This window comes from Aquarana catesbeiana, linkage group LG02 (assembly GCF_042186555.1).
Source record: "Aquarana catesbeiana isolate 2022-GZ linkage group LG02, ASM4218655v1, whole genome shotgun sequence".
NCBI lineage: Eukaryota > Metazoa > Chordata > Amphibia > Anura > Ranidae > Aquarana > Aquarana catesbeiana.
Genome location: NC_133325.1, coordinates 553012168 through 553037151, shown reverse-complemented (window position 1 = coordinate 553037151; position 24984 = coordinate 553012168). Strand labels below are relative to the sequence as shown.

At 40.5% G+C, this 24984-nt stretch overlaps 1 protein-coding gene across 4 annotated transcripts in view; it reads left to right on the top strand.

Annotated features, from left to right (window-relative positions):
* The window catches only part of CELSR2 (cadherin EGF LAG seven-pass G-type receptor 2), a 136034-nt gene that overhangs the window by 49187 nt on the left and 61863 nt on the right, over positions 1 to 24984 (top strand). For all 4 annotated transcript variants that reach the window (XM_073615956.1, XM_073615957.1, XM_073615953.1 and 1 more), the window contains exons 2-6: positions 1088 to 1359; positions 7026 to 7410; positions 7849 to 8071; positions 18333 to 18448; positions 23531 to 23619. In XM_073615956.1, the coding sequence (XP_073472057.1) occupies positions 1088 to 1359; positions 7026 to 7410; positions 7849 to 8071; positions 18333 to 18448; positions 23531 to 23619 (1085 nt within the window). The remainder of the gene's footprint in view (positions 1 to 1087; positions 1360 to 7025; positions 7411 to 7848; positions 8072 to 18332; positions 18449 to 23530; positions 23620 to 24984) is intronic.

The following is a 24984-nucleotide window of genomic DNA, read 5'->3' as shown; positions in this document are numbered from 1 at the left end:
AACTAATACACAACCTCCACATCTAATAATTGGTAAATTGCAATATTTTTGGTTTTGTTTTTTTAGGGTTACGGTAATTTCCACTTTCATCATTATATGTTGTCAAAATCATTTACTAACTATTTAGTATACAGCACATGTGTCAAACACAAGGCCCACAGGCCGAACCCAGACCCCCAGGCCATTTTACGTGGCCCTCACACCTTTCCTGGAGCTGCGGAACCCCCCTAATCTCCGCCCCTACTTTGTCTCAGCATGCAGCTTACTCCAGCCCCTCTTTGGTCCTCCTCCAGACCCTGTACTTTCTGCTTCCCAGCTGTGCCCCCAGGTTCTTCCAAGCAGCATTGTGGGGTACACTGTGATAAAAGGGATGGTGGGGGGGGGGGGGGGGTTGTTGACATCTCATGTAAGGGGGAGTGGGGTGCTTTGGACATCTAGTCTTAGGCCTCTTTCTCACGGGGCGGATCAGTGATGATCCGCCCCGTGAACATCCGCTGGCTCAGCGGGGATCGCTCCGCCGATCCCCGCTGAGCAGGAAGATGACAGGTGCATCGCTGCACACTGTGCAGCGACGGACCTGTCAGAGCGCCGCTCTCCCCTATGGGGGGATCGGATGATGACGGACCATAGAGTCCGTCGTCACCCGATCCGATCCGAAAACGGATGGAAAAGTAGGTTTTTCCTCCGTTACACTTTTCGGATCGGAGCGGGGTCGGATGTCAGCGGACATGTCACCGCTGACATCCGACGCTCCATAGGGATGAATGTATGTCCGTTTTTCATCCGAAAATGGAAGGATGAAAAACGGACATACGGATCGTCCATGTGAAAGAGGCCTTACAGATACAACTGGCCTTTTGAGGGCAACCATAATGCTGATGCGGCCCGCAATGAAATTGAGTCTGATACCCAGTAAATCGGAGGACTTGTAATTACTTGGTTACATGAGGAATCCGAAATTACATCTCTGTGTATCTTGTAGGCATCAACAATCACTGCTATTTCCTGTATCTTGTAGACAACAATCACAGATCTGAGTTCTCACTGTGTCCAATTTGACATTTTCTGTCTTATGTTTGATTTCTAGATGGAGTCCATCGTGTAACTGCACAGTGTACTTTGCAAGTGACCATCATTACTGATGAAATGCTCTCCCACAGCATCACCTTACGCCTGGGTGGAATGTCTCAACAACAGTTCCTTTCTCCCATGTTGCCTTTGTTTATCCGCTCTGTGGCTTATGTTCTCTCTGTTCCTGCACATGGCGTTGTGGTCTTTAGTATTTTAGATGACTCTGAGGTTACAGCTTTGACTTTAGGTTCACCCACAGAGGAACAGATCCTGAATGTCAGTCTGTTGGTGAGTATGAGATATGAATATGGAACAGATTAATACATCACAAGTAGGACAACTTACAACATCAGATGATAGCTGAAATGTGTGAAGTTTAAAGTGTAACATTTGAGGGCTGGGTCACACGGGGAATTCACATGTGGTTGTGTGCAGTGCAATTTCACCCATTCATTTGCACCACACTGCACTACTTTTAGAAACTCGCTGCAACTGCATTGCATGGCACATCTGTAAATTGGGATCCAGTGTGGGCAAACACACTGCGTTTGTCACCTGCATTTGGGGTGTCATTAACTTAATTTTGACACCTGTTGCAGATTGCAAATGCAGTGCGTTTTGAACGCGGTGCGGGAAATGTGCACGAAATGTGGGTTTCCCACATCACGCTCTGGTGTGAACTGGCCCTGAAGGTATCTGCCATCCATACTTGTAAGCCTTCTCGGAAGTATTCATGTGATGAGAATTGCGCCTAAAAACTATTATAGCGTTGTTGCGTATAGGATCTTTTTTCCATCATTTATATTTCATTTCCATAAATTCTCTCAATGTGTATAAACATAAAATACAATCCAACGGCGCAATGCTGCTTTATTTAAAAAAAAAAAAAAAGAATAAAAAATATATAGTTGCGCTTACAATGCCTACAGCCACAAGAAAGTATAGAAGGTTAGAAATGTACTTTTTTCTACTGGCTATTTTAATAAAGGAAGTTTTTATTTTGCATCTTGATGTGTGACACTCCTCTTTCTGGCACAATTGATGCAAGTATGGAAAGGCTGTCATCCACACCACAACATGAAAGCTACAGCCACATTGAGCTCTATTAGTGGAAAATCCTGGGCTAGCCCTTACACTCAGGTTATCTACTGTACAGTATAATACCTTGTTGATTTGTGCTCTCTGGTATTTTAATTTAGATTGTATGTACATTGTAATTACGGGTTACAATAGATATCCTAATAAAATTATAGTGATGTTTGCCTGGGCACTGATTTATGTACTTCCTGAAGATTCCATGGATAACAAATTCTTTTTCATGTTTTTATGATGTGAAATTAATAAAAATGTTACTTATAATATATATATATATATATATATATATATATATATATATATATATAAAACAGCGGGCAAAATAAGTATTGAACACATCACCATTTTTCTAGGTAAATATATTTATGAAGGTGCTATTGACATGAAATATTGGTAACAACCCATGAAATCCATACATACAAAATAAATAAATAAGTTCAGAAATTAAGTTATGTGTAAAACAAAAAATGGAATAACACAGGGGAAAAATATGGAACACATGAAGAAAGGGAGGTGCAAAAAGGCATGGAAAGCCAAGACACCAGCTAAAATCTGAAATCAGTAATTAGAAAGAAAAAACATACTGATGGCATTGGTTACAGAAGGATTTCTAATCTTACGAATGTTCCAGTGAGCACTGTGGAAGCCATAATCCGGAAGTGGAAAGAACATCATTTCACCATAAACTGGCCATGACCAGGTGCTTCTCGCAAGATTTCTGACAGTAAAGTGAAAAGAATTATCAGAAGAGTTGTCCAAGAGCCAAGGACCACTTGTGGAAAGCTTCAGAAAGACCTGGAATTAGCAGGGACAAGTTATAAGGATAAGTAATGCACTCAACCTCTATGACATGTATACACGCTCACCACGCAAGACTCCATTGCTGAAGAAAAATCATGTTGAAGCATGTTTAAAGTTTTCTGCACAACATTTAGACAAGCCTGTAAAATACTGGGAGAATATAGTCTGGTCAGATGAGACCAAAATTGAACTCTTTGGATGCCATGATACACACCATGTTTGGAGGTCAAATGTCACTGCCCGATCACGCCAAAAACACCATACCATCAGTAAAGTTTGGGGATGGGAACATCACGGAGTGGGGCTGTTTTTCAGCATACGGTACTGGCAAACTTCATGTCGTTGAAGGATGGATGAATGGAAAAGTGTACCAAGACATTCCTGCTAAAAATCTGCTGCCATCTACCAGGATGATCTAGATGAAATGAAGTTGGACATTCCAGCAAGACAATGATCCCAAACACAAAGCTGAGGAAGCTCTCAATTGGTTTCAAAGAAAGGATATACCATTTGTATCGCCCAACACCCAGGATATGCAGTTCCGAGTGCCGGGCAGGTCATCTTTTTCTACATTTAGCCCTGCTGCGGACAAGCAGAAGGGCTCAATTGTCAGGTGGAAGTATTGCTTCCACATACGTGGGTAAAGTATGCCCACCCCCTATGTATACTGTGCTCTGCTTGCCCACCTGCAGGCCTGGGACTGACATAGCAGGCACCACAGGCTAGAGAGGAGGGAGGAAAGTGGATACATGTCCTCTCTCCTCCCCATCTTGTTTCTAACCTGGAAACAACGTGTATGACGTCACTTTCTGTCACGTACCTGACTGTGGAGCCCAAGATGATGAGGGTGGCCTCTTTCACAATTCCTGTCCAAGCACCCCTGGTAGTGGAGACAGGTACTGCTAGGGCAGTGGAAGAGCCCAGGTGCCTGGAAGCTGTAGGAGTGAGCTGTAGCTTGGAGACACAGGAGTCCCTCCAGTGGTGGTGTGGAGTCCAGTCACAAGCCTTGTTCAGCGGGAGCCAGGCAGACAGGTGCAGAATCAGGATTAGGCTCAGCAGGGCCGGTGCTACCACTAGGCAAACTAGTCAGCCGCCTAGGGTGCACTGCTGCCTAGGGGCACTAGGCCACTGTTTTTTCTTCCACGTCTGCATGCTCTGCAGGCTGCAGCATGTAACTAACTCAGTCCGATCGGTAGTGTAATTAGAGGTGAAGCGCAGCATTGGAGCCAGCTCTAGAGGAAGCAGAGCCGATGCTTCCTGTATAGCGGCTCCTTCTGTCACATGGGCAGGGCAAAGGGGGTGGAGTCAGGGGTGGAGCCAATGGGGGTGGCAAAATGGGGTTTCGCCTAGGGTGTCAAAAATCCTTGCACCAGCCCTGAGGTTCAAGGTTGGGGACAGGCAGAAGTTGGTAATGTTCTGACAGGTGGGGTACCAAATCAGGAAGCAGAGACAGTCATAAATCCAAATCGGGTCAGTAGCATAAGTGAGAAGCGGATATAGCGGGCAGGAGTGATCCAAAGGAGGTGTCAGACCTAGCCGGGTCAGGAACAAGGTTAGCAGACATGGATTAGAATCAGGAACACAGGAACCAAAGCTGAGGACAATCCAGCACTGAGGCAAGATAGACTCTCAATTTAGGCTGCTGGGCGCCAGAATCTGTGGATGCGTGCACACATCTACGTGTACACAAACGTACCCACATGTATGTGCATTCACGTGTGCATTCCAGTAATTGCTCATTTTGGTCTGTGCTGATGACTCTGCACATGCGCATAAGAATTAGCATTTGGTGAACGAGAATGAGTATCTGCTGAATGAGAATGAGCACCTGCTGCACAAGATCCCTGACACTTCCGGGTCCCCATTGACAGTTTCCCCTATGTGATGAAAAAAATATTTTTGAAAACGTTGATTGCGATACACATGTTACATATCGCAATGCATACGCACAAACTGGCTCCTAACTTTTTTAGCTGGCTCTTAAATTCAAAGCAAATTTGTCAAGCCCTGTATAAAATACATGAGCATTTTCAATACTTTTTCCCTGTGTCATTCCATTTTATTACACATAACTTAATTTCTGAGCTTATTTGTTTTGGTTTCTTTGTATGTATGGATAGCATGTATTGTTACCGACATGTGGTGAAAATTTCATGTAAATCGCACCTTTAGAAATATATTTACCTAGAAAAATGGTGACGAGTTCAATACTTATTTTACCCACTGTGTAGATATGTGTGTGTGTGTGTGTGTGTGTATGTATGTGTATATATATATATACAGTTGTGCTCATACGTTTACATTTACATACCCTTGCAGAATTTATGATTTTTTTTTTTGGCCATTTTTCAGAGAATATGAATGATAACACAAAAACTTTTCTTTCACTTATGGTTAGTGTTTGGCTGAAGACATTTATTATCAATCAACTGTGTTTACTCATAATGGCAACAGAAACTACCCAAATGACCCTGATCAAAAGTTTACATACCCCAGTTCTTAATACCGTGTATTTCCCACTTTAACATCAATGACAGCTTGAAGTCTTTTGTGGATGAGGCTCCTTATCTTCTCAGATGGTAAAGCTGCCCATTCCTCTTGGCAAAAAGCCTCCAGTTCAAATTCTTGGGCTGTCTTGCATGGACTGCACGTTTTGAGATTCCCCCAGAGTGACTCAATGATATTGAGGTCAGGAGACTGAGATGACCACTCCAGAACCTTCACTTTATTCTGCTGTAGCCAATGACAGGTCGACTTGGCCTTGTGTTTTGAAATATTGTCATGTTGGAATGTCCAAGTACGTGCCATGCGCAGCTTCCTGACTGATGAATGCAAATGTTCCTCCAGTATTTTTTGATAACATACTGCATTCATCTTGCCATCAATTTTGACCAAATTTTATGTGCCTTTCTAGCTCACAACATCCCCAAAACATCAGCGATCCACCTCCATGTTTCACAGTAGAAATGGTGTACCTTTCATCATAGGCCTTGTTGACTCCTCTCTAAATGTAGTGTTTATGGTTGTGGCCAAAAAGCTACATTTTGGTCTCATTACTCCAAATGACTTTGTGCCAGGAAGTTTGAGTCTTGTCTCTGTGCTGTTTGGCGTATTATAAGCGGGATACTTTGTGGCATTTGCGTAGTAATGGCTTTCTTCTGGCGACTCGACCATGCAGCCCATCTTTCTTCAAGTGCCTCCTTATTGTGCATCTTGAAACAGCCACACCACATGTTTTTAGCTAGTCCTGTATTTCATCTGAAGTTATTTGTGGGTTTTTCTTTGCATCCTGAACAATTTTCCTGGCAGTTGTGGCTGAAATTTTAGTTGGTCTACCTGACCTTAGTTTGGTTTTAACAGAAACCCTCATTTTCCACATCTTGATTAGAGTTTGAACACTGCTGATCAGCATTCTCAATTCCTTGGCTATCTTTTTTTATATCCTTTTCCTGTTTTATACAGTTCAACTGCCTTTTCCCGTAGATCTTTTGACAATTCTCTTGCTTTCCCCATGACTCAGAATCCAGAAACATCAGTGCAGCACTGGATGAAAGTTGCAAGGATCTGTCAGGAGTCCAGAAAATTATTGACCCTTTTATACACACACACTAATTACAAGCAAACAGATCACAGGTGAGGATGGTTACCATTAATAGCCATTCAAACTCCTTGTGTCAACTTGTGTGCGTGTTATCAGGCAAAAATCACCAGGGTATGTAAACTTTTGATCAGGGTCATTTGGGCAGTTTCTATTGCCATTATGATTTAAAAAGAGTAAACACAGTTGATTGATATGAAATGTGTTATTCATATTCCCTGAAAAATGGCCAAGAAATCATAAATTCTGCCAGGGTATGTAAACTTATGAGCATAACTGTGTGTGTGTGTATATGTGTGTATATATATATATATATATTTAGTGATGTATAAGGTTTGAACATCTTGACCATATTGTTTATATCTATATTTATGGAGTATGCAGTTAATCTGCCAGCTTTTTATCATTCTATTTTGAAACAGTTTTTAAACTCCTTAATTCATTTTTATCATTCTCACAGGTACAAAGCCCTGAAGGGATATTTTTGCCTTCTGAGATCTTGCGTGAGTTACTGTATTTGAACCGCACTTTGCTGGCTTTATTGGCCCAACAAAAGGTGTTGCCATTTGATGACAACGTATGCCTTAGAGAGCCCTGCCCCAATTACATGCTGTGTGTGTCTGCCCTACGCTTTGACAGTTCTGCTCCATTCTTGGCCTCAGATACATTGCTCTTTCGTCCGATTATGCCTGTTGGAGGACTACGTTGTCGATGCCCAACAGGCTTTGCTGGTGAATTTTGTGAAACAGAGGTAGACTTGTGTTACACTGGGCCCTGCGGAGAACATGGCATTTGCCTCAGCCATGAAGGTGGTTACACCTGTCAGTGCAATGAAGAGTATACAGGTGAGAATAAACTAGTTGTGCAAATATATGGATAATGGAATGTATTTACAAAAATATATTTAATGACTGTGGAATGAACAAAAGGCGTAATGTAAATGAGTTATGCAGGTGTCGCCACGTACGTAACCTTCTGGCTCCACGGTTGACTTAGGTAGTTAATTAGTAGGTTATAGAAAGTTTACTACCCTGTGCTTGTTTGCAGTTACAGCATTCAGGTACAGATACCTGGAAGGTCCAATATATTAAATAGTATTCTGTGTTTATTCTATTCACTATAAGGGCAGCAGTAACAACTGTTCAGATGCTTGGAATTGGTTTCCTCTTCTCCTTGTATAGCCATAATTCTTTCCCTAACCATTAAATATACACATAGGTGACCCTGTTTAGTTTATAATGTCCTAGTCTACTAAATTCACTTCTTTTGTTGCCTGATTTCAGGTTCACACTGTGAGATTTCTTTGCGATCTGCCCGCTGCTCTGCTGGGCTTTGCCGAAATGGAGCAGTGTGTGTTAATCTTTTGCTGGGTGGCTTTCATTGTGAGTGTCCTCCTGGGGAATATGAAGCACCATACTGCATGGTCACCACACGGGCTTTTGATGGAGAATCGTTTATTACTTTCCGTGGCCTAAGACAGAGGTTCCATTTTAAGCTGTCATTGAGGTAAGGTGAAGCCTTTCGTATAATGGGTTGTTAATTGAATATTTCTAAAGGACAAGACCATGTAAAAAGCTTGCTGACTTGAGTGTATTTGTATTTGTTTTTTTTTTCTTCTGACTAATATATATGCAATAATGTAACAAAAGAAAAATGCAGGTCACTTCGACCTCTTATGTTGTTTATAATTACAGTGCCACTTTCTCTTAGCCATTGATCACTAATATTGCAGGTGAGTTGGGAAGCTATATAAAGCTAGCAGTTAGTCACATTTACCTGGACTTTATGTTTAATGTTGAAGACATTTCACTGATTATTCAAGCTGCTTCTTCAGTTTGGATGACAATCAGGGACCATACCCCAGCCTTGTTATTAGACAATCGACATCTGCCTTTATACATTCCATGGTGATTGGGTGACTGAATTACCTATTCATCTTTAAGGTGCTGGGGTATGTTCTTGACACTATTAGAACTAGTGAAACTGTTTTTAATGAGCAATGAAATGTCTTAAAATTTCGAGAACAAGGTGCTTTAAATGTTATTTACTACTCCCAACTAAACCATGAGAACCTTCATAGACATAGAGCAGTGATGGTGAACCTTGGCACCCCACATGCTTTGGAACTACATTTCCCATGATGCTCATGCACTCTGTATTGTAGTTGAGCATCATGGGAAATGTAGTTCCAAAACCTCTGGGGTGCCAAGGTTCGCCATCACTGACATAGAGACTTATAAATACCTTGTCAGGTGACAGTCGGCAATAAAAATTACATTTCTCTTCCAGTTTACTGACTTGCGAATTAAAAAAGTTCTAACTATGTAAGAAGGCAGTGTTATGCAAACCAATCCAACTAAACTCAGAACTGACTGAAATGTAGCCGCATTGAATTTCAGTAGGATGAGAGTGATATCTGAGGTGGCTCTTAAAGTTCAACTTTAGGAGCATGTTACAACCATATTCAAGGTGTAACATGCTCCTATGTAGCAACCTCCCGCCGCCAACACTCCATGCTTTGTGACAGCGGATGGGGATCTTCTGCCTGCACCCGCTGTTACAATTTGAAAACCGCGTGGCTGTGCGGGGCTCTGTCCATTTGGCCATTTTATTCATTTACAGTTTTTCTGTAAATTAATCAGACTACAAGTACCATCAGCCATTGCAGCTGATGGCTTGTAGTTCTCAATTAACTGTGAGGGTGCTGGTGAGCGCTCTTGTAGTTCATTGATCTTTCTGCCATTCGATATCTGCCTGCCTGTATTGGAGGTATGGGTAGACAGTGTACTGAGAGTTTGCAGGATCCTGACATTGCAACCCTTGGTCTGCTGATCTCGAGTGCAATATTTTTAAAGGCTGCAGAGTAAATATATTTGTTTTTTATTTTTTCACAAAAGGTCAATTTATCTTTTAACTTTCTCATACAACCCTGCCTTCACTGTGCTCTTTCCTGCCTTCCCCATCATTTGAAAAGGATTCCATTAGCACAACAGAAGCCCTTTTTTTATTCACTACACAACCTACTCTTTAAATTCGCCCCATTATATATGCCTACATAAAATTGCTTGTAGGGATAATCCATGACACAACATAATGAGGGGGATTTACTAAAACTGATGCACACAAAGTTTGTTGCAGCTGTGAATGGTAACTAAACAGCTTGTACATATTTTATTGTCAACGCTTACTTGAACAAGCTGAAGTTAGAAGCTGATTGGTCTCTATGCACAACTGCACCAGGTTCTGTGCGCACCAGTTTTAGTGAATCCCCCCAACGCTGTCACTAATGTTTGGACTGAGAACTGATGACAATCGGAATAAAACCTAACTGCTAATTCTGACAATTTCTCTGAATTGTATGGTTTTAATATACTGTAGGTTTCAGAAGTGCTCATGTACTTCTATTCAATATGTAACTAATATGAAACATCTAAGTTTTGATGTATAGTTTTTTTTAGAGTTATATTTTACAAATAACCTAAATACAACCACATACTTTGACATGCCTATGTTCTGGATCCTATTGATCGTACTGTATTAAAATGTTTTTAAACATTTCCCACACAGATGAATAATTTGGTTATCGGTGGCAAATAATAATAATGCCAACCTGCAAAAATTGATACATGTTTTAGTAGCCTTGGTCAATGTTCTGTCTTTTTAATGTCTGCTTTTATTTCCACTACTACTTAAAAAAAAATAACAGTCAATTTGCCTTAATGCTAAATATAGGGGCAGTGTCAATACAATACAATGTATTGAGGGACATCAGTGATGTGCAGCATTAAAATGTATCTATAGGTAAAATGTTTCTTTGTAGCTTTGGATGGAACAGAGAATGGTTTAACAACCTGACATTTTTTTTCGCTCCCGTTGAGGTTTTTCCTTTGCTTCCTGCCCCAGAAATGCAACTGATATTTAGAGCAAATATTTCCATAGTGAAAGAGGATATAGTTGTGATTGTAACATTTGTCTCGAATGGAAACATTTTAGATTTCCCATCACTTTCTGTCCCAGAAACAATGATGACCAATGATGACCAGAATGAATAGGGAAGGTTGTGTTTTCCCAGCAGCATTGAAAAACCTGCTACTAGTGATGAGCTCGGGCATGTTCGGATCGAACCCACCAGGAAGCCGTCACCGCACATTACAAATTATAGGCAGTGAGGCATTTCCTGACCGGCAGCTGCACATACACATGCTGCCTATGACTGGCGGTGTGCAGTGCCGGCTTCCTGGCGGGTTCGATTTGAACACGCCCAAGCCCATTCTTACCTGCTATGTGTTCTAAGTCCTCATGTGCACTGAAGATCTATGCAGCAGGTCCTAGGGGCACCTGGCGCTTTCTTCTTCCTGCCTCTAAACTCCCCTGCATGTTGGCCTATGTGTCCATGCACACGTAGACTTTTAGCAGCATTTAGTGCCCAGAGTTTACAGGCAGGGAAAAAAAAACCTCTGCCAGTGCATCCAGGAGCAGCAGAGTTTGGGCATATAAAATGACGCTTGTAAATGCATCTAAACGCGTGTTAATGCTAGGTGTGTTTAGCGCTTGAGCGTTAATTCATTTCAATGGTCAGAATAAATAATTTATTCTGGCCAATGAAATGAATTACCGGGCAAGTGTCTCTAAATGCGCCTAAAAGCGTTAGACACTTTTACAAGATTCAGGCGTTTTTTTCTGCAAAAACGATGCTGGCATCTAGGAAAGTTAACAAAAAAATGTCCTGTGTGCATGAGGCCTAATTTCTCCATATACTAACTAACTATATCTGCAAATACATTTTTAGCTATAAATACACTTTAAAGCAGAATGATTTATTTATTTATGAAAACACTCTGAAATTGCAAATTAAAACTAATGCATGCATGTACACCTATGACACTATGGAGGTTATTTACTAAAGGCAAATTCACTTTGCACTACAAGTACACTTCCAAGTTCTTCTCAGATCTACAGCGACTGCACTTACAAGTGCACTTGTAGTGTAGAGTGGATTTGCCTTTAGTAAATAAACCCCTATGTGTCTTGTGGCTTTTCCAGAAGGTCTCACAGCTTCTGTGTAGGCACAGTGTAGGCCCGAATTCTTTGACCTCCTAGATTTCAGCTCCTTTAACCACAGCCCAGAGGTCATAGGCCTTGCACACCTTCCTCTTAGTGAATCATGATGCTCCTACATTTGCATAAGGGGCAGAGACCATCACTGCATAGAACAATGTGGCCCCTTTCAGTCCTTCTCATTTTATAGACAGCTGATTTAAAAAAACAAAAACAAATAATAAGTGGCTTATAAAAAGGAAGGAGACATAGGGGGTTATTTACTAAAGGCAAATCCACTTTGCACTGAAAGTGCACTTGGAAGTGCAGTCGCTCTAAATCTAAGGGGTAGATCTGAAATGAAGGGAAGCTCTGCTGATTTTATCATCCAATCATGTATTTTCCTTGCATGTCCCCCACGGATCTATAGCGACTTTACTTCCAAGTGCACTTTTAGTGCACTTTCAAGTGCACTTGCAGTGAAAAGTGGATTTTCCTTTAGTAAATAACCCCTATAGAGTATTAGATAGGGATAGAAACACCCTATTACATGCCAAATTCCTGGAAAAGAATAAAAATAATTTTTACACAGAAGGTCCTGTGAGGGAATGTTAAGCATAACTATATATTGCGCTAGGTATATAACATTATTACACAATGGGGGTTATTTACTAAAGGAAAATCCACTTTGCACTGCAAGTGCACTTGAAAGTAAAGTCACTGTAGATCCGAGGGGGACATGCAAGGAAAATAAAAAACAGCATTTTAGCTTGCACATGATTGGATGATAAAATCAGCAGAGCGTCCACTCATTTCAGATCTACCCCTTAGATTTAGAGCGACTGCACTTCCAAGTGCACTTGCAGTGCAAAGTGGATTTTCCCTTAGTAAATAACCCCCAATGAGTCCATAAATTGGTTTAAACCAAACTAATAAAGATACAAGTCCCGTAGTGCTATTAGGAAAATAAAGAGCTTGTGCTCTTGAATTTCAGTGAAAGACAGGTGCTCCACTTGTGCTCAACTCAGGTGCCCCACATGGATGTGCACTTACCCTGGATGTGGACCACCTACAGTATCTCTAGTGTGGTCACTTGCGCTTGTTAGGGAATCCACCCCTGGATGATGCCTTTGATCGTAGCCTTCTCAATGGGTTAGTCCCTGGGCCTGGACCTCCTCTCTCTAGTATGGTCACTTATACCTATCAGGGGATCACACCTGGATGTTATCTGTGGTGGTAGGCCCCTCAATGGGTTGCTCCTCAGATAGGGATGGGGAAAGAAACAGTGGAGGGATACCACATAGTGTAAAACCGTAGGATTTATTTACAGGTAAGTACTAAAACAAAGGTAAATCAACTCACATTTTAAGGTGCCTGTGACCTGGCACCCAGTATATGTAGCATATGTATATCCTGTGAGGGAATGATTAGACAAGACTCTGGTCCAGCCGCACCTAGAGTATGCTGTTCAGTTCTGGGCACCAGTCACCAGTCCTCAGGAAAGATGTACTGGAAATGGAGAGAGTACAAAGAAGGGCAACAAAGCTAATAAAGGGTCTGGAGGATATTAGTTATGAGGATAGGTTGCGAGCACTGAACTTATTCTCTCTGGAGAAGAGACACTTGAGAGGGGATATGATTTCAATATACAAATACCATACTGGTGACCCCACAATAGGGATAAAACTTTTTCACAGAAGGAAGTTTAACAAGACTCGTGGCCACTCATTAAAATTAGAAGAAAAGAGGTTTAACCTTAAACTACGTAGAGGGTTCTTTACTGTAATTACTGAATTCCCTTCCACAGGCGGTGGTCTCAGCGGGGGGCATTTGATAGTTTAAAGAAACTATTAGATAAGCACCTGAACGACTGCAACATACAGGGATATACAATGTAGTACTGACATATAATCGCACGCATAGGTTGGACTTGATGGACTTGTGTCTTTTTTCAACCTCACCAACTATATAATTACATCACTTCTCTCATGCGGTAGCAATGCCCTCATCGCCTCCCTCTAATGCAGAGGAAGAGACTAGGCAAGATTACATGTGGATAATATGAAATATGTATAATGCAAAGGTAGCATGGAATAGCAAGCATGCATGACTGCATGCACATATTTTACCTTGCAATGATGTTTGCATTAAATAAAAAAATAAATTGCACACACTCCCTCTGCGGGGTTGATTTACTAAAACTGGAGAGTGTAAAATCTGGTGCAGCTGAGCATTGCAGACAATCAGCTTGTAAAAGTTTTGACAAAAAACCTGATTAGTTTCAATGTAGAAACTCTCCAATTTTAGTACATTAATCCATGTGTGTGTGTGAGATTTATTATTGTTATTATTATTATTATTATACATGATTTATATAGCGCCGACCGTTTGTGCAGCGCTTTACAATAGTAGGACAGACAGTGCAATCAAAATATAATTCAATACAGGAGGAATCAGAGGGCCCTGCTCGTTAGAGCTTACAGTCTAGGAGGGAGGGTCAAGTGATATGAAAGGGTAATAACTGTGGGGGATGAGCTGATGAAGAAAATAAAAGAACAGTTGTTAGGTGGAGGCAGGGTAGGCTTCTCCAAAGAGAAAAGTTTTCAAGGATCGCCTAAAAGTAGATAGATTTGGAGATAGTCGGACAGATTGGGGTAGGGTATTCCAGAGGATGGGAGAGGCTCGGGGGAAGTCCTGGAGTTGAATATGGGAGGAAGTGATGAGGGAGTTAGAGAGCAGGAGGTCTTGGGAGGAACAAAGAGGACGATTTGGTTAGTATTTTGAGACTAGACTAGTGATGTAGATGGGGGCAGAGTTGTGGATGGCTTTGTAACTTATTGTTAGTATTTTGAATTTAATTAGTTGAGTGAGTGGCAGCCAATGGAGAGATTGGCAGAGAAGGGTAGCATACGCTGAACGGTTTCTAAGGTGGATGAGTCTGGCAGCAGTATTCATGATGGACTGAAGGGGGGGGTGGTCTATTTAAAGGTAAGCCAATGAGGAGGGAGTTGCAGTAGTCGAGGCGAGAGATAGCCAGGGAGTGAATCAGGAGCTTTGTGGTTTCATTGGTTAGGAAGGAATGTAGTTTGGAGATGTTGCGGAGGTTGAGGCGGCAAGCTTTGGGAAGGGATTGGATGTGGGGCCGAAAGGAGAGTTCATAGTCCAGGATAACACCTAGCGCCCTGGCATGTGGAGATGGGTGGACGTGTGTGTGTGTGTATGTATGTATGTGTGTGTATATATATATATATATATATATATATATATATATATATATATATACAAACACACAGTATATCTAAGTGCACTTTTAACTTGGCCCTGGAAACAAAATGATTAATTCTTTGTTACACAACAAGCATTTAGTTAAAGCAAATTGTATTGCAAATTACCTTACTTGTTCCAAGAGGCTTTATACCACATTTATAAGTTTTAAAAAGTTTTTTTGTAATAAAAAAAAGGCGTACGCTTAAAATTAGTCTACTCTACTACAAATTGCATAATGTTCTTTACTGACGCCTAAAGTCTTCTTTACCAGGCTATATGCTGTTTATGTTAATTCCTGAGTGAGCTACTTTATCTCCCGCTGTGAGGCAAATCCAGCCAGTAGCAAAAGCATGTTGTGCGACAACCACACCTGGACCAGAGGCAAAATTGTCCGATTATGTGCACATTCTGCTTTGCTGAGCCAATTACCTTTCTCAGAATATACAAAACAAGCAGTTAGGACCCTATATTGTCATGCAATATGCATGGCATTCCCAAAGAGATTATCTATATAAAATTTACAGGGATGGCTGTAAATGTGTAATGAGCGTGTATTTTCTTATATGCTCGGTAAGCAATGTTAAAGAAAGCTACCTTTGGAAAACTGTGTTGCAATAAAGGGAAGAGTTCAGCATAAACTTTTGTGCTTATTACACGGAGCCCAATGCGTGTTATAACTTGGCAGGACCTGGAGGTGGATTTAGGTCTGTCATTGTTCAGAAAGGTGGTAAAAATATCTGGATTGCAAAACATGTTTTAAGAAGTCAGTGTATCAAATCTCATTGCTGACAAGGCACCTTGCTTCACTGGAGCCCATATAGAGGGGTCTTAGGTGAAACCCTCCATGCTCTGTCTGATTATATGATGCACTGTGTAATCAGCTTGTATGTACCCTGTTTCCCCGAAAATAAGACCTAGCGTGATTGTCAGTGATGGCTGCAATATAAGCCCTACCCCCCAAATAAGCCCTACCTTGTTTCCCCGAAAATAAGCCCTAAATTGAAAATAAGACCTACAAGGACTTTCACTAGGGCTTATTTGGGGGGTAGGGCTTTTATTGCAGCCATCACCGACAATCACAATAGGTCTTATTTTCGGGGAAACAGGGTATTTGTTTCACAAATAAGTCTACAGTAGGATTCAGAGGGAGAAACATATGAATATACTGTGTGTGTGTGTGTGTGTGTGTGTGTGTGTATATTTATATATATGAATACAAATATAAATTAGTGAAGTACCTTGGGAAAAGTATGCATTGTTAACAATCCGCAAGGAATTACCTAATTTCTTGAATCTGCAGGGGCTCAGCTTCACTTTGCAAAGAATATCCAATCACATGTAAGGAAAACTAAAAAAAAAAAACTAAAAAAAAAACCCAGCATTTTGCTTGCACATGATTGGATGATAGAAGTCAGCAGAGCTTAACCTCATTTACTAAGCTCTGGAGCAAATGCCCTTGCAGAGAACAACTGCGCTTGCAAAGTACACTGTCTATTCGCCTTTAGTTAATCACCCCCAATGTCACCTTGTCCATAAAGAAGTGTCAGTGTATTTGCAAATGCCCCTCCTTTCCCTTTGCAGTAACCACTGAGGAAATATTTTTTTACTTTAACAATAATGTCTCTTTAAAAAGAATAAGCAGACTGCCCTTGTACTTCTTTAGAAAAGGCCAATTACCTTGTTGTTACACTGATCAAATGGCCTGAATACTTTTTGAGCCACCCACCTGGACCAAGTGCGCAGCCTGTGACGTAAAAGAAAATGATTAAAAGCACGCTTGATCATTTAGGCTGAAGTAATAAGTTTGCTGTAAAGCAGAGAGGATAATTTCGCACAAACTTTCATTCCCTGTGCTCAGTTGCCTCTCATTTGCCCACCAGAACCTCAGACAAAGTTGCTTGGAAACTCCAGCTCAACACAGAATTCAAGATTACACAGTGTTAAAGTTCCTTCCCCTGTCCTCCTATGTCAGTGCTTGGTCTCACAGTTCAGGCACCAAGTGCTGCATTGTGGGGAGAAGGTCATATGTGCCTCCTTACCCAGAAGTATAAGGCTGTTCTTCTAGCCCTGCAGATGAGTGAAGTAAGAAAGAGTGTGCTTCCTACCTTTCCTACTCTTAAAGCAGATCTGTTAATATATGCTTAAAGTGTCACACAAACAGTATAAGGATGAGCTCAGGCGTGTTCGCACAGCTCACGTGCAGAGCCCGCCAGAAAGTCGGCACTGCGCTGCGCTAATCAAATGCAGTGAGACATTGTCCCAATGTGCGGCTGCAGAGATCAGGATTGTCTCACTGCCTGTGATCAGCGCAGTGCCGACTTCCTGGCGGGCTCTGCACGTGGGCTGTGCGAACACGCTGAGCTCATCCTTAAAACAGTACAACGTCCAGGAAATTGGCACTTTTTTCAAGGAAAAGTTGGCAATAATTTGCAGTGTTTGCAAAATGCTCTTATCACAGGTTTTCTTTTACAACCCTAAGTGCAATCCCTTATTTGCTATTCAGTATTTGCAATGAACACATAAGCAAAAAAACGTAATTCATCATTTCCCTTTGGGATTAATAAAGTGCACTGAATCTGAAAACTAAATTACAAGCATCCTGTAAAAGAAAGGTTCATCACATTTCCAGTGGCTGCCGAGTCAAATTTCTCTTCTCTTAAAATGTATGTCAGAGAAGCGTCCCTCTAACCGACGTTACAAGCACAGAAAAATACCTGTTGATGTGCCTAAAATGTACACATTACCTATTGCGGGGGGGACAACACAGTATTTTTGTGGGCCAAGTGGTATCAGCCCTGCATCTATCTCCATAGAGGGGCTAATTGACATGTAGTCCAGGATAAGAACTGGAAAGGCAAAATGTTTTTTTGTGATAACACAGACATGTTTGAATTTCTTCAACAGGGAACTTATTCTTCTACAACTATACAGCTATAGCAAAATGTTTTTGGTATATAGAATTAAAGAAGAATAGAAGATGTCTGACAGGATTTTTAAGACAGAAGAGAGCCTGTTGGTCCCTTTAGACATAGTTGCTTCTCCCTGCTTGTCAACGTTTGTGTACACTGAGCTGAGCATGTGCTTTGTGTTTTTGCTAGTGGCTGGTATAGCCGCTAGCAATAGTCACTGTCTTCTCCCAGTGTGGACAGCTTCCCCAGGCAGACAATGGCTCGGCAGGAGGGATTCCCCCATCAACACTGTTTGTGTTGATGGGGGAATCAAGCAAATTTGCAGGAAAGAAATTTGCACCATGTATGATCTGCCTAAGAATATGTGCACCTAATGCTAGGTAATCTGGCAATCAGTAGAGGGGTTAGCAGATGTTATATTTAGCTACATGATCGGTGTCAATGGCCAGTTTCAGTTGTTTACTTGTCATCTTAGTTGTATGGATTGCTTCTACAGTGAGCTTCAATAAATCATGTACATTTTACAAACCTAAAACACAAACTTTTTTCATCAGCTTTGCTACTCGGGAGCAGAATGGTCTTCTCATGTATAACGGGAGGTTTAACGGAAGACATGACTTCATTGTGTTGGAAGTGAAAGATGAACAGGTTCAGCTGACTTTCTCAGCAGGTAAAAATACTAAATTATTTTATCCCTTCTCCACTTGTACAAGCAAATTTCTTGATTATGGATTCTGCACACACTGGTTTTATATAAACCCCTACATATTATTTAGTTATTCCCAAGGACAATTCAAGAATTACAAATAAATGTGCCTATAATAATACATTATTTATGTATCTGCCTAGTTTTTCTTTATAAGGTTACCTACAAATGGGCCAAATATATAGGCAATAAACTCCCAAGTATTGATGTCTTGGGTGTACTAAGTCTAATTACATTACATAGTATTACATAGTAGGTGAGGTTGAAAAAAAGTCCATCAAGTCCAACCTATGATGTTTGTTTGGTGAACCGAATTTACACAACACCCTTTTTAAACTTTATTTTATCGTTGTCTGATCAAATCTTAGTTAAAAAAGATATTGTATGGTAGATGCAGTAAAAAATATTGACTGTTTATGTATAGTTGCTGATAGGTTTGTGAGTATTATTCAATATACATAGATTTGAGAATCAGCTATATCTAGTAGGAATTCTGTGGGTATAATTTAAATTATACAGCTAAAGTTTGTAGCCTTCATTTTACGAGCAACTTTAAAATGTATAAAATACCTAAAAACCCAAAGGGAGTGATTAGGCCCAAATGAGATTCTGCTTTTTTACAATAAAAAAAATATTAGATAAAGTAGCCACATACCTTAGCATAATTGTCATTAGAGTTTAATTAAAATATACATTTGACCAAAATGTGCTGAAAGTACACCTGTCCGGAGAAAATAATGTAGTATGCCATTGCTGATCTGTTCTTTCAAGAATGCTAATTCCCTTGCTGTCCCGCTAATGCTTTTGTCTCAGTAATTTAAACCTTTGACTTGGCACCAGTGCAGAGATTTTGTTCTGGAACAAAATTACACCATGCTTCTTCCAAATATGTGACCCAAAATTACTCAGCCAGGAATCTAGCATTTTAAAAGGAGACAGGTCAGCATTGTAATGACTTGACACACAAACCTAGTCTAATATCATCCTATTTTTTTATCAACATGGACAATAAGCTTTATGAAGAAATTCTGACAACCCGACAATGTTTTTTGGTCCATAAAAATCAGGTTGGCTTTTTGATACATAGATAAGCTGACAATAATATTTTGGGGCAGTCTGTATCTTTTTAATCAGTACTTTATAGGGTACACGCAATCCCCGAGTTACGAACGGGCTAGGGACTGTAGGTTTGTTTTTAAGTTGAATATGTTCGTAAGTCGGAACACCATGGGCAGAACGTCAGATATGTCGTTTTCCGATGTTCCGTCGAATGTGCCCTCCATCGAAAAGGGTCAGTCGAATGTGCCCACCCTCGAAAAGGGTCTGTTGAATGTGCCCGCCGTCAAAAAGGTTCCATCGAATGTGCCTGCCGTCGAAATGGTTCCATCGAATGGGCCGCCGTCCCGTTCGTAAGTAGGAGTCGTTCGCAAGTCGGATGTTCATAACTCGGGGACTTCCTGTATACACAAATGAATAGGAAAACTCATGCCAGTAATACCGTTACTTATAAAGAATTTCACGCATATCCCTCTCTGTTGCCATCAGGTCATCCATTTAATTAATTTCCCTTACTTGAGTCAGCCAGGCACCGATCAAGGGTGCCTGCCACTGGCTCCAGATAACTGGAATAAAGCTTTTTGCTGCACTGATAAAAAGTGTCACGATCATGGAAAGCTGAGTATATTGTGCAGATGCAACAAAAAGAAAGCGGGGTCTAGGGGAAGCTCACAGTCACAGTAAATTTCTGGGTGATACGACGCACCTCCGATCAATATTTATGAAGCTTGGTACAGAGCCAGAAAATATGAAGTAAGCCCCCCACTGCTTCTGCAGATCTCCAAACTTTGCGGGGAACATTTTATGCTGTCTATTTGGAGTATAGAACCACCTGGTCAAGATTTTAAACCAAGTTTCCTGATACTTGGAGCAGATAGAAATTTTATATGTAAGAGGAATATCCAATTTGTTTTTGTGAGAGTTGGAGGTCCTATTCCCACCAAGAAATATATGGCAGTTTAAAATCTGCTGAAGGAGAATTGAGTAGGCAATGTGTCAGAGATATAAAATAACGTAAGGGTGGTGTAGAGTCACAAAATTGTTCCATTTGCATTGGAACACTTGTAAACAATGGAGTTGGTGAGAGGGAGGAAAAAAAAGTGATAGTTGTAGTTTGGACCAAAAATTCAGATCAGACAGAGTATGATGTGAGGACATCTGAGCCACAGAAGGCAATTGCAGTGCCTAGCCTGTAATAAATTTTGATGTGAATCATGGGTCAGTAAGACCTGGGCTGAAAGATGGATTGCCAATAATAAGAAAAAATGGAGAAGGATGTGGAGAGATCACTTTATCTTTAAAGACCCAATCCTCAATAATGGAAAGTGATCTAAGGTTTTGAGATATTCCTTCCGAGCATAATAGGAGGCTGGATAATGAAACAATTGAAGCAGCCTGCTCGATTGACACACATTGTTTTGAGAGCACCAAGTCGGTACCAGTCAATGACCCTATTTAAGTGGCAAGAGGCCCAATAATTTACAACATTGAGTAACTCCCCGCCACCATGTAATTTTGAATGGAAATGCCCATTTTAATGGAACATTGGTTTTAAGATATCGTAGAGATGAGTCTGGGACAGACATTTGAAGGACAGTCTGTATTTGTAGGTTTACCTGCATTACATCCTATGGAAAAAGTGCATTATACATAGATTCCTTTCTTGGTTATTTGCCCTCTATTTTAACCCAATGATGGCCTTTTTAATATCAAAGTTAGAATCACTTTCCCTATAAAGTTAGGTACTAGGCAAGGTTTCCCACTCCCCCTAGTCATGCTGGAGCCTTAGGTGATCTCCCTGAGATAATACACTAAGATAAAATGCCTAGAATGGACAATGAATATTTACGATGACATGCCTATGTGTCTTTCTGCACCACATACTTAAACATACTTCTCTTCCAAGCATATTCTCTCATTTTTTGAAGGCCTGAGAGTTAAAACATGGTAAATCAAAAGCTCTCAGTATATGTTGGGACAACAAAATCTGGGCTTCTCAGCAACCATTGTTTTCTGGGTTAATAATCTCCCCTTCTATGGAATCTGCATTACATACTAGCCATTTCCAGATTTATTTTTCTTTTTTTACCTTAAAGTGTTACTAAACCCGTGACCATTCACCATATCTGATCTCCCACAGTACGCAGAACATGGAAATGCAATTATTTTAGTAAATATATACTGCTAAATTAACTTTCTCATCAGCAGTTAGAGCAGTCTTGTGACTTCTATCAGTGTCTGGTTAAAGCTTGTAGGAGGAGTTTTCATTCTATCCTAATTGTCCTATGAGACTGCGGGACCCCTGACCCCTCTGTCTGGACAGAGCTGATTAGCCCAGTGCTGATCACATGCACTCTCCCAAGAAAATAAAAAACTCTCTAGCAATACACACTAAACTGAGCATGTGCAGATTGCCCCCTAAGGCTCTGTTCTATCAGCAGATAGATTGGGGACTGTGGAAGAAGGGGAGGATCAGAGAAGACAGGATCAAACAGCCTTTTTGCACAATGCAGAGGATTAATCCCTTAGGTTCCACAGTGAGTATAACAAGCATGCTTTACTACATGGGTGCTCAACCTGTGACCCTCCAGCTGTTGCAGAACTGCAAGTCCCATGAGGCATTGCAAAGCTGATAGTTACAAGCATGACACCCAAAGGCATAATGTGAATTGTAGTTCGGCAACAGCTAGAGGGCCACTGGTTGAGCACCCATGCTTTACTGCATATACAGACTGAATTTTCTGTTGTGGGTTTAGTAACACTTTATTGCAGAGAATGCATTAAGGTAAAAAAAAAAACTTCCGCCTTTATAACCACTTTAATTTTCTGGTAAATTAGAACTATTGACCTTTACTTATTCACAGGCATAGAGGACAGAAAATTGTAATCTCACAAGGGGAATTACCAGGTATTTTTTGCACTTATTGAACAGATGTAACAAAACACTTTCAGTGGTATAGCTAACAGACCTAAAAGGAGCACATAAGAGAAGTTCATTGTTTGGGTTTACATACCCTTTAAATCTTTAAGTGTTTGAACAATAGCAGCCTAAAAGTAAATCCTCCCTTGTGACGTGACAGGCAGAGGCAAAGCTTTTACCAGATGCGCTATCCTCTAGGTTTATTGCAGGAAAATAATTGTTGCCGGGCTTCTTGGACTTCAGATGGACCTTAGGCTCTTGCCTAGGTTACCTTGTTGATGACCCAGCTGTGGACAACACTGTCATTTTATTATTTTATTGACTTGGTAAAAGACTTGTACCCCACCTATGATCCATCCACCACCCTTTGTATTTTCATGGTTTCCTCTTTTCTTCAACTTCTCTTTGCTCTGCATCTCTTCACACATCTCCTGATTACTTTTTCTTCAAACTTTTTACTTTCCCTTCTTTTTTTGCATAGGGTAACAGTTTAAATTGTATTAAATGGGCATCATATGACTTACTCTTATCTCCCTTATGAATTCAGATCCCATACCTCCTGCGGTTACATATTTGGCAAATCATTTGGTTGTAGAACATTGATACATAGCGATCTGATGATTGAATGGGCTATATTATTTTCAGATCTATGATCAGATTTGGAATACAAATAAATGTGTTCAGTGTGTGCAGCAGAAGACCCACAGTATCTTCCTTCCCTTTTCACGTTTTATTTTTTATTGGAAAAGTTAGAAGCTGTGAATGTGCAGTATATAATTATCCAGCTCTCTACTAGAAATTAATTTACCAGGGAACTCCCTGAAGCTACTTTCTGCCCAAATTTGTGGTAACATGTTGCATAGTACTGGAACTTCAGGTTTCAACAAATAGTGGTGGGAAGGATTTATTGATTTATTTATTTTTTTTACACTTCTCCATATATGGTATGGTTACATCGGCTACAGGAGAAGTTGGGCTGCTTCTTCTATACTTGTGTATTAAAAAAAAGGACTTAATTTCTATTATTTTAGAATAACAGTAAGGTGTCTTTTTTTTTTTTTTTTGTCTAGGTGAATTTACTACAACAGTTTCCCCTTTTATTCCTGGTGGAGTAAGTGATGGACAATGGCACACAGTCCATCTTCATTATTTTAACAAGGTGAGACAGCAGGGTATAGCTACAAGCCCTATTTACTATCAAATATTTTAGTGTTTGTGTTAAACCTTGTTTTTGTGCATAGTTCATAAATATTAGAAAATGGGCAGCCAGATTTGCTCATTACTTATACAAGCTTTCTGTTAAAAAATGCCTTCAGTCTCATACTGTATGAGCAAACCATTTTTCAGAAGGTACAGGTGATTGGACAGGTTTGAACACCTTGTATAATCAATATTGTTTCCCATAGATAAGCCATTACTAGCAGTGTCTCCTGCTTCCTCCTCAAGGCTTGGAAATCTTAAAGCTACAGTATCTATAGATGTGAGATATTGCATACCAATATTCTGTTTGCTTTGTTAGCAGCAGCTTGGCATTGCATGCCATTGCTGAGCCTATCATCTGCTAGGACCCCCCAGGTCCTTTTCCATCCTAGATTCCCCCAGAGGTTCTCCCCCAATGTATAGATTGCCACCCAAATGCATTATTTTACATTTTTCTACCTTAAACCTCATTTGCCATGTAGTTGCCCACCCCATTAATTTGTTCAGATCTTCTTGCAGGGTTTCCACACCCTGCAGAGAAGTTATTGCCCTGCTTAGCTTAGTAACTGATGGAAAAAATACCGCGCTGTATGGTGGTGAAAATTAAAATAAAATATAAAGTGCAAATAGTGACACAAAAATTACCCTTCATCAATTATTAAAAAATGCAAAACCTGAAAAAAATATTTATGGGTACTAATAGGAGCAGCTGCTAAATGTGGGATACACACAAAAACATATGGAATAAAAGGAAGCAGCGCTAATAGCATAGATGACAAACACTAAATAGTGATAAACCCCAAATGAAAGGATATACAATATATTGCATAAAAAATCATATATGAAAAAAATGTCCATCTAAATAAATATGACAAGCCTTAAGCCTATGACTAAATCTTGATTGTGATAATTCGATATGAAAGTTGAATAAAAAATTCCTCCACCGCACCGCTGTGGTGACACCATATAAAATGCACGCTTACCACAAGGCAAGCTCTAAAAGCTTGCGACCTTTTACCCGGTCGGGGCCTTAAACTAGAGGGAGATCTGGAGGGCAATATTCCACCAAGCCTCACGGAAGGGGTCAGTCACAGCACAGATCAAATCAAGCATACAGATCCAAGGTACCAGGATGGATAACACTCAGAGGTTCCCCGGGAAGAGGAAAGGAATCGACATAGCGTAATCCTGATAATCCTGATAACTTGCGTTTATTAATAGATTAAAAAGACACTTACAATTCTGTAAGAGAAGGAGCTGACGTGCTGATGTTCCGCGTGTTCAGTCTGTAGGACGGGTGTTTGCTTTAGCCGGCCGGCTGATT